The sequence below is a fragment of the Equus caballus genome, chromosome 3 (genome assembly GCF_041296265.1).
Source record: "Equus caballus isolate H_3958 breed thoroughbred chromosome 3, TB-T2T, whole genome shotgun sequence".
In the NCBI taxonomy this organism is placed as follows: domain Eukaryota; kingdom Metazoa; phylum Chordata; class Mammalia; order Perissodactyla; family Equidae; genus Equus; species Equus caballus.
In genome coordinates, this window is record NC_091686.1 from 87,295,492 (window position 1) to 87,310,777 (window position 15,286).

Genomic DNA, 15,286 nt, shown 5'->3' on the forward strand with positions numbered 1-15,286 from the left:
TTTCACTTCAGGCTGTGCCTTTTACTTGGCTCGGGTAAGTGACTTTTAAGGTTGACAGATAAAATACAGGACGCCCGGTTAAATTTGAATTTCAGATAAACAACTAATAATTTGTTAGTGTAAATATGTCCCATGCAATACTCTGCCCAGTATTTGAGGCACACTCATAACAAAAGACTTACGTTATTCGTTGTTTATCTTAAGTTTCATATTTAACTGGGCGTCCCGTATTTTTACTTGCTAAATCTAACAACCTTAATGACTTCTCTACTTTTGTTACTTGGAAATGGGGAGGAAAATAATACCTTCTTCTTAGGATAATCTATATAAAGCATTTCACGCACAGTAAATCCTTAATTTACCTTCCAAATCAGGACACTTTAGTAAGAGACATGCCAAACCTCCGGGACAGTGGCCCCGAGGGCACCCCAAAATATCATTACCCTTATCAGACGGCTTTCTAAAGAGTGCAGAGGAAGGTCAATAGAACTCTGAAAATTTTGCAAAATGCTTTGAGAGATTTGCAAATCTACTTTCAATAAAATAGTTTAAGAGTGTTTACACAACGTCCCACCAGGCAGAAAACGATGCCCCTTAGTTACAAGGAGAGCGCTAGCAGCGTCTCTGCGCACGCGCACAGGGGCCCCTGCATCTCCCCGCCCTGTCCCCGCCCTTACCAGCGAGAGTCACGTGGGCGAGCCATCTCGAAGGAGGAGCGGCCCGGGTCTTGTCACGTGACCCCGGCTCTGCTTCGCACAGGGATGGAGCCGGAAGAGGGGACGCCCTTGTGGCGGCTGCAGAAGCTTCCAGCCGAGCTGGGCCCGAAGGTGAGGAGGGTGCGGTGTTGGCGGCGCGGGGCCGGGGCGCCGGGACGGCCTGGCGTGCGGGACTGGCCGGGTCAACCGGGACGCCGTGGCTGGGCTCGCTTGGGCTGGCAGGGGAAGGGAGGGGGAAGGGGAGTGATTTCGGGTGGCCGGCCCCCTGCTTCCCCTAGAGAGCCGAGGAGCCCTAGGCTTGGGGTGCCACCTCCGCCCCCCGGCTTGGAGTTGTCCCTTGAGGGGCCTTGCGCGCAGACATGCCCCCGGCCCACGCGCGGCCAGGGACCCAGGACCCTGGGCTGGGGGCGGAGCTGCCACGTAGACTTTGGAAACTTACAGCGTGGAGTCGGCGGTTTGCAGCCTCTCATTTACGTTTCATTCATTCATCCAACACGTACCTCCCGAATGCTCTCTATGCACCAGGCATGGTCCTAGGTTCTGGGGACACCGTGGTGACCTAGAGAAGGATATCCTGCCCCCTTGAGGGCGACAGAAAAAAAAATTGATAAGTGCTACCAGTAACTGGGCGCCTTACTATAGGTAGGGTGGCCCAAGGGGGCCTTTCCCTCAAGAGGTTGGCACCTCAAGTCTGAGAAGGAACCTGGCTGGTGAGAATCTGAAAAAAGCAGCCTCATTCGTTGGTGCAGCCAGTTTTCGTTGAAGTCTGCTGTGTGCTGAGTGCCCTGATGGGAAAAGGTAAACTGGTGAATGAGACACAGCCTGCGCCCAGGCGGAGCTTGCTGTGTAATAAGGTAACCAAACCGAGTTATCCAGGAATGAGCTTGGACAGGTAGCAGCCCACATTTGAAGGGGCAAGGGAAGGCTTTCCAGAACGGGAGAATCCCGATTTCTAGGTTGAGTCCTGAAGGCTGAGTAGGAACCAGATAGGCTAGAGGGGAGAGGGTGTTTCAGGCAAAGGAATAGCAGCTACAGAGGCTACAAGAGAGCCAGTCCTCGGGGGCTTTGAGGACCCGCTGTAATTCTGAGAGGCTGAAATACAGAGTGAGCAGCAGAGCAGAGAGACTAAAACTAGACAGCTGAGCAGGAGTCAGGTGGCTCAGTCTTTATATGTCACGCTGGTGTGTTTGGCCTTAACGCCAAAGGCACTGGCAGGTTAAAGTGTTGTTTCTGGCAGCAAAATTTTAGTGAGTTTGAAAGATGAAATGTGGAGACAGTAAGTACATATAATAGTATCTCGGCTGTGAACTGTGAAAGGAAGCAAACCCAATGGTTACCAAAAGAGGAAAATCTGAGAAGTGTTTTCTCCCTTGAACTTTCAAGCAAAAAACTTTAGTGCCTTAAGTATTAGACGGGAGGGAAATTTGTCTACCCCTGAAAGAAAGCAATATGGATATGCAGAACTGAGCGGCGGCGTTAGCTCTGGGAGCGGTGGTTCTGTTTGCCTTCTGGCTTCAGCTTACTAACACTTTGTATTGTAAATAATATGTTAATATGTTGACTTCTGCCTCCTCTGTCCTCCAACAATTCAGGCCTCATTAAGCCTTCCTTGAACACAACTGCTTAACTGGCTGGCTTGCCTTTGGTCTCGCTCTCATTCTGAACTCCTTCGGGGTACATTGTTTTATGTCCCCAGTTCTTGAGAGTTTGTCTGGCTCAAGGTGGGTTCTTAATTAGTGTTTGTGGAAGGAAGGAATCAATGCGTACTAAACTCAGCTTTATCCCGGGGGGCAGTTATCTGGATCCTAAGCTTTGGTGGGTTGGCCTTCAGTGTCATCGATAGGCAGTTTTAAATAAGTCATATAAAAATTGACTATAGTGGAGCCATTTTAAGTGGAGTCAGAGCTGCCTTTCCAGAGAAACTGCTTTGCTGTCTGGAACCTTGAGCTGGGCCAAACCTTTGGACTGGGCCAAAATGGCAATTGTGTTACAAGCAATTGTTTGAAAAGTCAGCAGGAGAACAGACATTCTGGTCACAAAGACTGAGGATGGTGGATTTTGGAAGATAGAATCACTAGTCAATCAATGTTTAGCCAAGACTAGCTCTCTGCCTCCAACTCCAATTAAAATTCCTTGTAATACAATCTCCTTTCTTTGCTTTTATAAGCCCCTGACTTTTACTCCCTAGCAGGACACGTTTTGGGTTTCTACCTGAATCTGTATCTCCCGAATTACAATTCTAATTGCCCCAATAAATATCTGCTGTTTTAAATTGTGGTGATTTTCACCTTGGTTGATAGTGCAACTTCTATTCCATTTACCATGGGTGAAGGGTGGGGTTGGGGGCTTAGCCTACAGAATGGTATCAAAGGGTATGTGGTAGGTAGCTTTTTAAGTCCCTAATCTTGGCCTGCCTTTTTGCTTTATTCCCTTTATGAAGTGTGGGGGAGGTGGAAGGGAATTAACTTACTTAATTCCTACCAGGATCAAGAAAAACCATCTTACCTCTTTTCTCTGATTTTACAAATGGGGAAACAAATGTCAGCAGAGGGTTTGAGTAACTTGCCGAAGGTTGTCAAACTAGTAAGTGGCCAAGCTGGCACATGTGGTACATCTTGACTGTGAGTCTTGTGTGTTAGTCTTCTGTTCCTGTGTTCATTCTGCCTACTGCTTAGATAAGGCCGGCAACCCTTACCGCCATGTATGTCGATGACTCCTAAATCTCTGGATCCGGCCGAAAATCTCTTCCCTGAGTGTCAGGCTTCTGCTTAGATACACCACAGGTACCTCAGATTCAGTGTGTCCTTGCCTGAGCTCCTCATCTTTTGCCCGTGAGTTACTCCTTTTGTGGCTGTAGCCTCATTTTCAGTTTGTGGCACCACCACTTACCCAGTCACTCAGCCTGAAATTCTGAGTATCATCCATGCTCCCTCCTCCTTTTCATGTCTCTCTTACTTCTCTACTGCCTCATTTTGGGCGTCCTCAACAATGTGGGCCCCCTTAATCCTGCTGGTAAACTGAAGATGGGGGCCTTTGGGCTCACCTTCTATTTCCCTTTTCTCTCCTTAGATCTCCCGACCTGTTGTCAGATTTATGGAAAAATAATGCAAATATGTGAAAAGGTTGCTTCCTTGTTGAACACAGATTAAAGTCTAGGCTCTTTGGCATTGTGTACAAGGCCCTTTATGATTTGGCCTGTGCCCACCTCTCCATCCTTGTATCCTGTCATCCCCCAGGTTGAGCCATATGATTTCATGTGCATCCTTTGCATATGCAGTTGCTTGTGACTAGAATGCCTTTCTCTCCTGTTTGACTGGCCAACTACTCATCTTTTTAAGATAGACTTTCCCCTGCTTCCTCTCTGCTCCTTTGTACCTTCTGTAAACTTGTATTCTGACTCCTATCACTCTTAAGTGCATTTATTTATTGATATGTTTGCCTTTTGCAAATGAACTAGGACTCTGGTATGGTAGGACCTTGTCTTATTTATCCTTAGTTTCCTCATCTGTAAAATGGGGATAACGGTACTTACTTCATAGGGTTGTAGTGAGGAGATCAGCAGTGTTTGGTACACAATTGGGGCTCCATAAAAAGTAGCTATTATAGTTATTTTTTGTTTATATTTCCATTAACTTGTTTAATAACTGGAATGAAGTGCTCACTGCATATTCGTAAGTGAAGAAAAAACATTTATATTCCAAAAAAGATAGCACTTTTATTTTTCTGTTTGAGTTCTGGGTTTTGTTTTAGCATGGGGACACTTTGGGAAAAGGTGGAATATATGTAGAGAATTTTGAATGAATTTCAAATTGAGAATGTTGGTGGATTTATGGTACATGAGAACTCTCTTCATATAGAGCATTAGCCGTGGTTGGAAGTGGGGTCACCAGTTGCTCCTCTCTGTGCTGATATAGGTGGTGTTATAGAGGAGTTACTGCTTAAAATGGAGTAGAATATGATCCAAGGGAAACGAGTTAGAAGGCTTGCTGCTTAAAAGCATTTCCAAGTTATTTGGGTTCAAATAGTCTTCTTAGAAGACACAAATATCCCCTGAGAAAGAAAACCATATTAATCATTTGCCTAGAATAGTGCTGGCATGGTAGGTACTCAGTCAGTGTATGTTAAAGGCATGGAACATAGTGCTAGTAGGAGTAGTAATAGTGATGATAATAATAAGAAGAATGATAACAGTGGCTGGCAATGTTTAAGTGCTTTGTACCTGCCAGGAATGTGCCAAGAGATTTGCATGGATTCTTATTTAATCCTTACAGCAACGTTATGGGGGTAGGTGATATCCTCATTTTACTCATGAGGAAACAGAGGCACAGAACACTTAACGTGGTAAAACTAGTTAAGTAGTCGAACTAGGATTCACACTGGTTAGTTTCATTCCAAAATCCAACGTCTTAATCACTATGTTCAGTTATATGTGTGTTAGGATTTCCATTGCTGATATTGAGGTAGGATAGAGAAAAAGAAATGTAAAAATGGAGAAGAAAGGTACTGTTGACTTTGTTGGGGTGGACCAAAAGAAGTATGAATGTAGTGAAAAATGGAGGCAAGGCAAAATGAAGTTTGTAGATCTCCAGTAAAAGACTTGAGTTGTACCTTTTTTTTGGTTATTGGTATAAATATGATGTCTAAGAAATCCCAAGGTGAAACTTTTATACTCACCACCTTCCTTTCAGGAACATTGGGGAAACAGTGTATCTTTAAAATTATTTTCGCTTCTGAAGGTGGACAAAATTATAGAAAGTCTGGCTTTTTTTGTGACTCTTTAACTTTGAATTAATAGAATAATGTTAAAAATAGTTACATTTCAATCTCATTTGCTCTTGTGGTTAACAGGAACTTCTCCCAACAACATTTGTTTGCTCCAAGGAAGATAAAGCGGTTTAATAATTTTACTTATAATTACATTTATTTCCTTTTTTCTCTCTAGCTTCTTCACAAAATAATTGATGGCATTTGTGGCCGAACTTATCCTGTCTACCAGGATTATCAGAGTGTTTGGGAGTCAGCAGAATGGATGCATGTTCTAGAAGATATTACCAAATTTTTCAAAGCTGTAGTTGGTAAAAATTTATCTGATGAAGAGGTAACTTCACTCAAAATTTCTGTACCTTATAATAATAATAAAAAAAAATAATTAGTGTTCAGATTTTTTATTAAATTGGTCTTTAGGCCCCGTATAATACAAGGGCCATTATCAGTAAGTATATATTGTATAGCAAGAAAAACTTCAAAATCCTAAGTGGAAAATCTGATAGTAGAAGTTCTGGGTGTCTGTAATTTTGTTTTTGGTTGTTTGTATTTTTTTAGTTGTGAAACATTTAAATCATATAGAAGAAAACTGAAAGTTATATAACCAACACCTCTGTTCTCGTTACCATAATTAAACAGTTGTTAACATTTTACTTTATATATGTCATGTTTGTGTGATTGTTTTAGAAACAGAGCATTACAGATATACCTAAATACCACCAGGTACGCCACCCTCCCCTAGAGATCACCCACTTGTGAACTTGGTGTGCATGTTTTGTATTCTATATTGTATGAACACGTACATCTTTAAGCAATATAGACAATTATTTGAGCTGTTTAAATGTGTAACTTGTAAATGATAACAATGTATCCATTTATAATTTGTTTTTTTAAGGCAACATTGTGTTTTAGATTTACCAATGTTGATAAATGTAAATCTGGTTCATGTATTTTAACCGCTTGTAGTATCTGATGATAGAAATTAGTGGGACTTATTTTTCTGTCCCCTACTGATGAACAGTTAGGTCATTGTTTCTTTGCTCTTTCATTATTACAAATAGCGTTGCTACAAACATTTTGTATGTGTCTCCTTGTACCCACATGGGCCAACTTTCTCAGAGGACATCTTGAAGTGAAATTGCAGGATCATGGGGTATTCTTCCGTTGAATTGCCTTTGTACATTTGTCAGAAATCATTTGGGCGTGTTTGTGTAGGTTGCCCACTTTTTTAAAAAATGGAATTATGTGTTTTTCGTTTTGATTTGGGTGATATTCTGGATATGAGTTCTTTGTTAGATGTATGTATTTTATATCTCTTTTATTATGTCACTTGCCTTTTTACTCTGTTAATGAACAGAAGTTCTGAATTTTACTCAAGTCCAGTTTGTCAGTCTGTCTTTAATGGTTAGTGCCATTAGTGCCCTGTTTAAGAAATATTTGTGCCAAGGTCATGAAGATGTTTTTGTATGTTTTCTTCTAGAATCTTGATTGTTTTAGCTTTCAAATTTATGTCATTGATTCATTTTGAATTAATGTTTTTATATGGAGTAGGGGTCAAGTTCAAATTTTTCCAAATGAATATCCACTTGACCTAGGACCATTTATTGAAATGACCATTCTTGCCCCATAGAATTGCTGTGCAGCCTTCATTGTAAATCAGGTGACCGTATGTATGGGTCTGTATCTGGACTCTTTATTCTGCTCCATTGGTCTGCTTTTCTATATTTGCTGATACTATATTCTTAGTTACTGCAGAATTAAAGCTGCATTACGTTATGTAAGTTTTGATATCTGATAGTAGAAGAACTTCAACCTTCTGCTTCTTGAGGATTGCCTTGGTTATTCTAGATCCTCTGTATTTTCACATGCATTTTAAAATCAGCTTGTCAATTACAAGCAAAAAACTTGCTGGAGTTTTGATGGGAAGTGTTAGTCAGCTTGGGCTGCGTAATAAAATATCATAAAGTGGGTAGCTTGAACAACAGGAATTAATTTCTCACAGTTCTAGAGGCCAGGGAGTCCAAGATCAAGAGGCTGGGTGGTCAGTTCCATACTGAGGGCTTTTTTCCTGGCTTCAGATGGTTGCCTTGTAGCTTTGTCCTCACATGGCCCCAGGGAGAGAGACAGAGAGCAAACTCTCTGGTGTCTCTTATAAGGGCACTAATACCATGCCCCATCCTCGTGACCTCATTTAAACATAATTACCTCTCAAAGGCCTCATTTCCAAGTATCTTGGGGGTTAGGGTTTTAACATATGAATTTTGAGGGGACACGGTTAAGTCCATAGCATGGGGATTGAACTGAATCTCTAGATCATTTTGGGGAGAATTGACATCTTAACAATATTGAGCCTTCTTATCAATGAACATGGTATAACCTTCCATTTATTTAGAATGGCTTCAGTTTCTCTCTAATGTTTTGTAGCTTTCAGTGTAGAGGTCTTGCAAATATTTTTTTAGATTTATTTCTAAGTAACTGATGTTTCTGATGTTCTTTAATTTTGTTCTCTGATTGTTTATTGCTAGTGTGTAGAAACAAAGTTGATTTTTATATACTACTCTGTGTCCAACAATCTTTCTAAATTTACTTACTATATCTAATAGTTTATAAAATTTCTTTTGGATTTTTTTGAATGCAGTAATTTTCTTTTTCAATTTTAATACCTTTAATTTCTGTTTTCTTCCCCTTATTGTACTGGCTAACGCCTTCAGGACAGTGTTGGGGAAAAAAGCAGCACCTTGTTCCTGACCTTAGGGAGAATGTGTTCACTATTTCATCATTCAGTATGTTCGCTGTGTCATTTTATAGATATCCTTTATCAGATGAAAGAAATTTCCTGCAAATCCTGCTTTGCTGAGAATTTTTATCATTACTGAGTATTGAATTTTATCAAATGCTTTTTTCCTGAATTTATTATTTTTCACCTTTATTTTGTTAATGTGGTGCCTCACATTGATTTTTGAGTGTTAAACTAACCTTACATTGCCAAAATAAATCCTACTTGGTCATGATGTATTGTCTTTTTTTATATGTCTTTTGATTTGATTTGCCAATATTTTGTTTAGGATTTTTATCTATATTTGAGTGATATTGGCCTATGATTTTTCTGTCCTATAAAGTCTGTGTCAGAGTGTCAAGTTTTATTCTGGTCTCATGGAACGAATTAGGAAGTATCTTTTTTCTTTTTCTCTGGAAGAGTTTGTGCAAGATTGATTTTGTTTCTTTCTTCACTTAGTACTGTGTTACCGTCTTGCTTAATTTGAAAATATTTGGAAAAATTTTTTATCTGTTAGGATTTAATTACACAGTGGCCCAAAAATACAGAGTCTGGTTCCAGTTCTTCGAAATTTGTTGTGACTTGCCATATAGCTTGGGATGTGGTTCATTTTGGTGAATGTTCCATATACATTTGAAAACAATATGTGTTATACAATTGTTGGATGTAGTGTTCTGTGTGTAGATTAGGTTAAATAGAATGAAAGTGTTTTTTAATTCTATATCTACTGATTTTTTTGTCTCTGTCACTTACTGAGAGGTTTGTTAACATCTCTAATTATGACAGTAGATTTACCCAGTTCCGCCAAGTTTTGCTACTTTATATATTTTGAAGTTATGTTATTAGGTGCACACAGATTTCTGGTTGTTATATATTTCTGTTGAGTCACCCTTTTGCCATCCTCCTCTATTTCTTGTAATACTTCTTGCCTTAAAGACTGTTGTCTGATATATTAATATAGTCATACCAGCTTTAGTGGTCCAAGGATGCACTCACTTTCATGCTGCTTCATCAGTCAGCCCTTTTCCTTTACTTTCTGTTTTGCAAAAATTTGTTAAAACTTCTTGTTTGCTGGTTGTATATTCTCATCTGTTCTTTTCATAGTTAGAGAAGTATTTCTCTTTTTTTTTCATTTACTACCATTTTAAATGGTATGTGAAAGGAGAATGGAACTATGTATATTTTAAATAGGAAGGCCCTTTCCCTTATTTCCTAAACATTTATTTTTGTTTTCATAGGTATTTCAGCAATTGAGTCAGTTGAATTCATTTCATCAAGAAGCTATCATGAAATGCTTGAAAAGTAGGAAAGACGAAATCAAGCAGGCTCTGTTAGAAGAAATAGTTGATATTTCCTCTGCACAGCTACAAGATTTCGATTGGCAGTTAAAGGTGAGAATCTATTTATTTATGAATGTGTATGTTTTTTAACTTCATTTTTGGGATAGAAAGAAGTATTTATTTTTTGCAATGTATATATCTAAAATTTCTGTTCTTTTGAGAATACATTGTCCCAAAAAAGTATCAAAGATAATTAAAATGACATTTTCTGCATTAATTTGGACATCAGTACACTACAAACCGTGTGTATAGACATTACAATGATAATAAGTTCAATTAAATAGAACTGTAAATGATTAAATGTCATAAGTAGTGGAGGAGTATGTGTGTATATATTCAACATTTTATGTTTGGCTAGAATTTTATAGACTTTATAGTCTTCCCAAGATTGGTAAATGTCATTCTACCTCAGGGGAAATCTATAATGTGTTATTAAAACAGCACTTAAGAAACATTTTGAAAAGAGAGTCATAATCAGTAGGGTTCATAAAGAACAATTTCACACCAACTTTCCATCCTCTGTAGGGTACCTAGACCTAGATGAGGAGAAAACAAATGCATTGTGTTTCTTGATTTCAGCATGACCCTGGATAAAGTGGGGAAAAATGTAGAAAAATAATACAGTCAGACGGAGTCATAAGTGGATAAATAAACAAATCCGGATGAATTTGTGTTAGCTCAGAAAGAGGTCTCAATGATTCTGGTCTTGGCCCAGTCATCTTCAACATTTTTATGAGTATTATGCTTATCAAATCTGAGGGTGACACAAAACTAGAGATCTATTTAATATGTAATATAATACAGTCAAAATTTAAAATTATTTTATAGCACATTTCAGTGGTGGACCAAATAAAGCAAAATAAACTAAGCAGAGATAACCTAAGTAGAGGATTTTTCATTTAAATAAAGCAAAGGATAAATATAAAAGATATGAGAGATATGCTAATAGTAGCATATATGAGAAATATTTGGTTGTTTTGATTTACCAAAGTGTAGCTTGAGTCAGCAGTATGTTTCAGTCTTATGTTTCATTGGTAGAAATTCTGTTCCAAGCAAGGGGTAGCAGTTCTAATATAGTGTGTTTTCAACTCTTAAATCTTTTTAGTTTGTTTAGTTGGTTTGATAATCCTTTTAGTTCTGGCTGCCAAACTTAAGACGTGCTTAAGCAAGTTGGAGCCCAAGTGGAAAGAATGACCAGGAACTTAAAATCATGGTACATGAAGTTGCTTTGAAACACCTGGAAGAGAGAAAACTTAGTAGAAATATAACAGTTATCTTTAAAGGACTAAAAGTCATGTAGATGAAGGATTATATATATGCTTTATGGCTTCAGGTGGTAGGACAAAGGCCTAAAGTATATGATTTGCAATAAGATGGGTTTAAGTTGAACCTAGGGAAGAATTTTTGTTTTGTTTTGTTTTCTGAGGAAGATTAGCCCTGAGCTAACATCTGCTGCCTATCCTCCTCTTTTTGCTGAGGAAGACTGGCCTTGAGCTAACATCTGTGGCCATCTTCCTCTACTTTATATGTGGGACGCCTACCACAGCATGGCTTGCCTAGCGGTACCATGTCCACACCCGGGATCCGAACCACTGAACCCCAGGCCACCGAAGGGGAACATGAGAACTTAACTGCTGTGCCACCGGGCCGGCCCCAGGAAGAATTTTTTAAAAACTATGAGTATCTGAAAATTATTTTAACCTCTTCTTGAGTTACCACACTCCCCATCATTGGTGGTATTCAAGCATAGGCTGAGAAACCATTTATTGGAAATATTGAGAAGGAGAATTATCCAAAAGGTAGACAACCCAAAGGTGATATTTCCAAATCTCAGAGATTTATGAGTTGCTTTTTTGGAGAAAGAAATCTAAGGATTTGATTCTATGGTCTGTGTACCATAAGGGAGATGCTTTGAGGTTGGTTGTTTGGGAAGGAGCCTCTTACGGTTGCCCAAGTAAATTTTTGCAAGTAGGAGTACTCCAAAGATTCAGTTATTCTTGGGTTTTCTGGCTCAGATTCCAGGAAAATTGAATTTCCCTTTGCCATCTGACAATGAATCAATAGTGCTTATTTCAAAAAGTATTAGCGTCATAAATATTTGGTTCTTCCATTTCCTGTAGGATACTCTTTTTAGACAGAAAGTGGAAAGAGAGGTAAATATGTTGAATGTTTTTGTCAAGTGGCTCTAATTGAAGATGGCTCTGTCTTGGTTGCATATTTATCAATACTTTAGTAGAGAGTTAGCTGATCATGAATGAAGCATCTTAATTTCTTAGAGTTTACCAGTGGTTTTAGTATCTTTGGAGATGGACTTCCATCCTGTAGGTATCTTTACACTTATTTAAGAATTCTCCCTGTTTCTTGCTGCATTGGACCCATTCAGTACTTCCCAGCCGTAACTCTGCTCTGGATTCCTGCTTCTCCCACAGAGTGCTGGCTTACTGTCTTTTTTCCCTAACCTACTTCCCCTCGTTTATTTACTCTCTTCTCTCTTTCTGTTCAAACATGTGTTGGTTTGGCATGGGTTTAATTTGTTTATTTCTTCTACCTTTCCCTGTACTTGATAGCAAACAGGAGTACTCTTTTTTTTTTTAATGTATTGTTAGTAAGCTCTGATGCATATTTAATATAGTCCTTTTTATTACTTATTAATTACTGTTTTCCTCATTTTAAATAGCTTGCACTTTCTAGTGACAAGATTGCTACATTACAAATGCCACTTTTAAACCTTCATCTAGATGTAAAAGAAAATGGTGAAGTCAAACCATATTCTGTTGAAATGAATAAAGAAGAGCTGCAGAATCTAATAAATTCCTTGGAAGCAGCTAATAAGGTATTTGTTTTAATTTTGTTGTACAGCTAATAAGGTATTTTAATTTTCTTGTACAGTTTAAAGTGTTTAAGTTTTGATTGACAACATCAGAGCAATGTAAGAAGAACGCGTAGTTCACTTTTATTGTTTCTCTTTTTCCTGATATTTTTTGTCAAGCACAGAAAATACTTGTAGGTGTATTCTGCATCTCTATTTTTAGATATTCAATGAGTTATAACTTATTTTAGTTACTAAGTTTTGAGCGTAACTTATCAAGTAGTTATTTTTGAAAAAAATAATAGTGCTTTTGAAAAAAATAAAAGTGCTGTTGTAACTGCTAGATTGTTTTTGCTCTGGTACTCATTAATGATAAAAATAAAATGTTTACCTTGAGGCTGTGAAATTAGTTGATTCTGAAGAGTTTTTATGATTTAAAATGGTTGTGACTTGAAGAAAAATGTGTCTTATTTAACTAGACAAGTAGAAAAAAATTACTTTTATAATCCTCAAAGTATGGGAGACAAAATATGGCTTGTAGTTATGACAAAATCAGGTTGAGACAAAATAGAATTAGTGGATGACTAAAAACTTTACATTTACAAAGGAATGGCTAAGTAACAGTAACCACTCATAGGGTTTAATTAATGAGAACAGTAGAAACTGCTGCTGTGAGAAAGAAAGAAAAATAATGATCTGTGTGTACATACATTCCTTTCATTATTGCTAGCATTTTCTCCAGTGATCTAGTGTCAATGGTTAAAGTCAGTTATTCTTACCAGCCTCTCTTGCTACTAACCAGTCTTCTTGGGTCTGCCTCTTTTAAACCCTGGTATACTTCAGCTTCCCTCCATATTCTGCAGTTACTCAAGCCATTTTGGTGCTTTCCTGACTGGGCCACATGCCCAGTAACCAAACTGGTAGCCTGGCTTACCTTTGGCTGGGGCTAAATGTCTGACGGGGTGTGTGGAAGAGCCTGGTATAAATGACAGATGATTCTGAACCATAGATCCTGGCAGGCACATGCCATGAGTTACTGTGCATTGTCCTTGCTTGTTATCAGTTCTGCAGGCCCTTCTTCAGAGATTTCAAAGCATTTCATTTAGCAGATATTGGCATCCTTCTGGTCTAACCTGATTCCTCTCTCCCCCCGCTTTATGTTTTAAGGTGGTCATGCAGTTGAAATAACTGGAAGTAGTGAATACCAACACTCAGAATCCACTGCTACAACTGATATGGCAGAGCGAATACTGTGTGTTCAGAAAACCTGTGATGTGCTGACTTATTACGCCAAGCTGAGAAAGCAGCTGCTTTGAGATCAAAGATAAAAATTTGTCAACGTATCTAAGGAACAGGAAATTACATGGTTGCCAGGAAATGCATAAAAAATGAAAAAGCTATAATAGCTGTTTATATTTTTGTAATGACTTTTGCCTCATTTATTAAATATTTGAGAAATCTTTATAGCTATAACAGTTTTATTGAAAGCTAAAAATAGGCTCTAAAGTAATGTAAACATACAAAGCACAAATATACTTGAATATTGCTTAAAGAAGTATGTGAATAGCAAGGACATGTATTATGGATATATATGATTAATTTGTAATGTTTTTAAAAAATAGCTTTTAAAGAATGTGTAAGCTGCATATGTAACTCAGGAGATTCCATATCTTTCTCATATTTCAAAGGAAAGATTATAAAATGCAAAATTTCTTAGAGAAAGAAGCTCTTCAGATATGAACAAGAAAAAATAATCAAGTTTATTGGAACAGTTTTGAGTTTATGAATTTATGAATTCTAGAAACTAAATTCTTATACTTGAACACAGAAAAAAGTGAAAATAACACTGTTACTTCTGCATTTCTATGTTTGGTTGGGAGAGTGTGCTCTGATGAAAAAAGAAATGGATACCAATGTATAGTGTATATATTACTATTCATATATTAGCCAAGAATGCATATAGGTCCATTTTTGTTATAAACTCTTAATATTGAATTTAACAGTTTTGGATGTTAACAACTTCATTGGAGAAACAAACCATTTTTAATTTCAGTTTAAAAACGCATTCTGAACAAATAAAAAATGTTCTTTTATTTTTATATGTTGTTTTATTTCAGATGACTTTCTACATAACGCAACAATACATGATTAATTGGTACCTGCCCTTTGCAACTTTACAGCTCATTAGAGCATCAGGCTATTAGTTGAGGTGTCCAGAGCAGTTCATACTATTCTCATCCTGCAGATGAGGATAGGCTTACAGAGGTTAGTAAATATGTGAGTGTGGTCTAGACAGTGCTGCTCAAAGTGTATCTGTAGACTAATGCCCGCTTATGGACTGTTTGTTATAGGTTGGTGATTAGATAAGGAGCTTATGCTTGAATGTTATTCAATGTACTGAGCAATTTTGGTTATGAAAAAAAAATCAGCTGAACTAAACGGCGTGCTTAGAGAGGTGCAGGTTCCTTCTGTCATTATGGACCAGTAATGGTTTGCAGACCAGCACTTTAAAAATACTGATCTAGAGATCCCTTTTGAATTTCAGCCCTCCATGCAGTACTGCCTTTGAGAAGGAAAAAATCTGGCTCTGCTTATTTCCCTCATCACGTGTTATCGCTGTATTAGCGTATTTAACCCCTTTATTGAAATCTAATTTCAGTATACTGCACTATGAACTGCACATATTTAAATCTGATAATTTGGCCACGTTTACACCTACATACACCTATGAAAGCATCACCTCAATCAAGATGATGAACATATCAGTCATTCCTGAAAGTTTCCTCCTATTCCTTTGTAATCCCTGCTCTTGCGTCTTTCCCCCACCCAGGTAACCACTGTCTGCTTCCTGCTACTGTAGATTGTTTCACATTTTTGAGAG

The 15,286-nt window shown here is 38.0% G+C and overlaps 1 protein-coding gene across 1 annotated transcript; it reads left to right on the top strand.

Moving 5' to 3' along the window:
• Nucleotides 1-645: 645 nt before the first annotated feature.
• On the top strand, nt 646-14,504 carry COMMD8 (COMM domain containing 8). Its single transcript, XM_023638140.2, has 5 exons — nt 646-827; nt 5,659-5,814; nt 9,495-9,647; nt 12,274-12,429; nt 13,573-14,504. The coding sequence occupies exons 1-5, from the start codon at nt 762-764 to the stop codon at nt 13,591-13,593; spliced, it is 552 nt and encodes a 183-aa protein (XP_023493908.1). The 5' UTR covers nt 646-761; the 3' UTR covers nt 13,594-14,504.
• Nucleotides 14,505-15,286: the final 782 nt, after the last annotated feature.

Excerpts from the sequence above, each read along its gene's own strand:
- COMMD8 (XM_023638140.2), top strand. The coding sequence starts at position 762 with ATGGAGCCGGAAGAGGGGACGCCCTTGTGGCGGCTGCAGAAGCTTCCA. Across the intron at positions 828-5,658 it reads CAGCCGAGCTGGGCCCGAAG|CTTCTTCACAAAATAATTGA; the intron begins GTGAGGAGGGTG and ends TTTTCTCTCTAG. Across the intron at positions 9,648-12,273 it reads ATTTCGATTGGCAGTTAAAG|CTTGCACTTTCTAGTGACAA; the intron begins GTGAGAATCTAT and ends CATTTTAAATAG.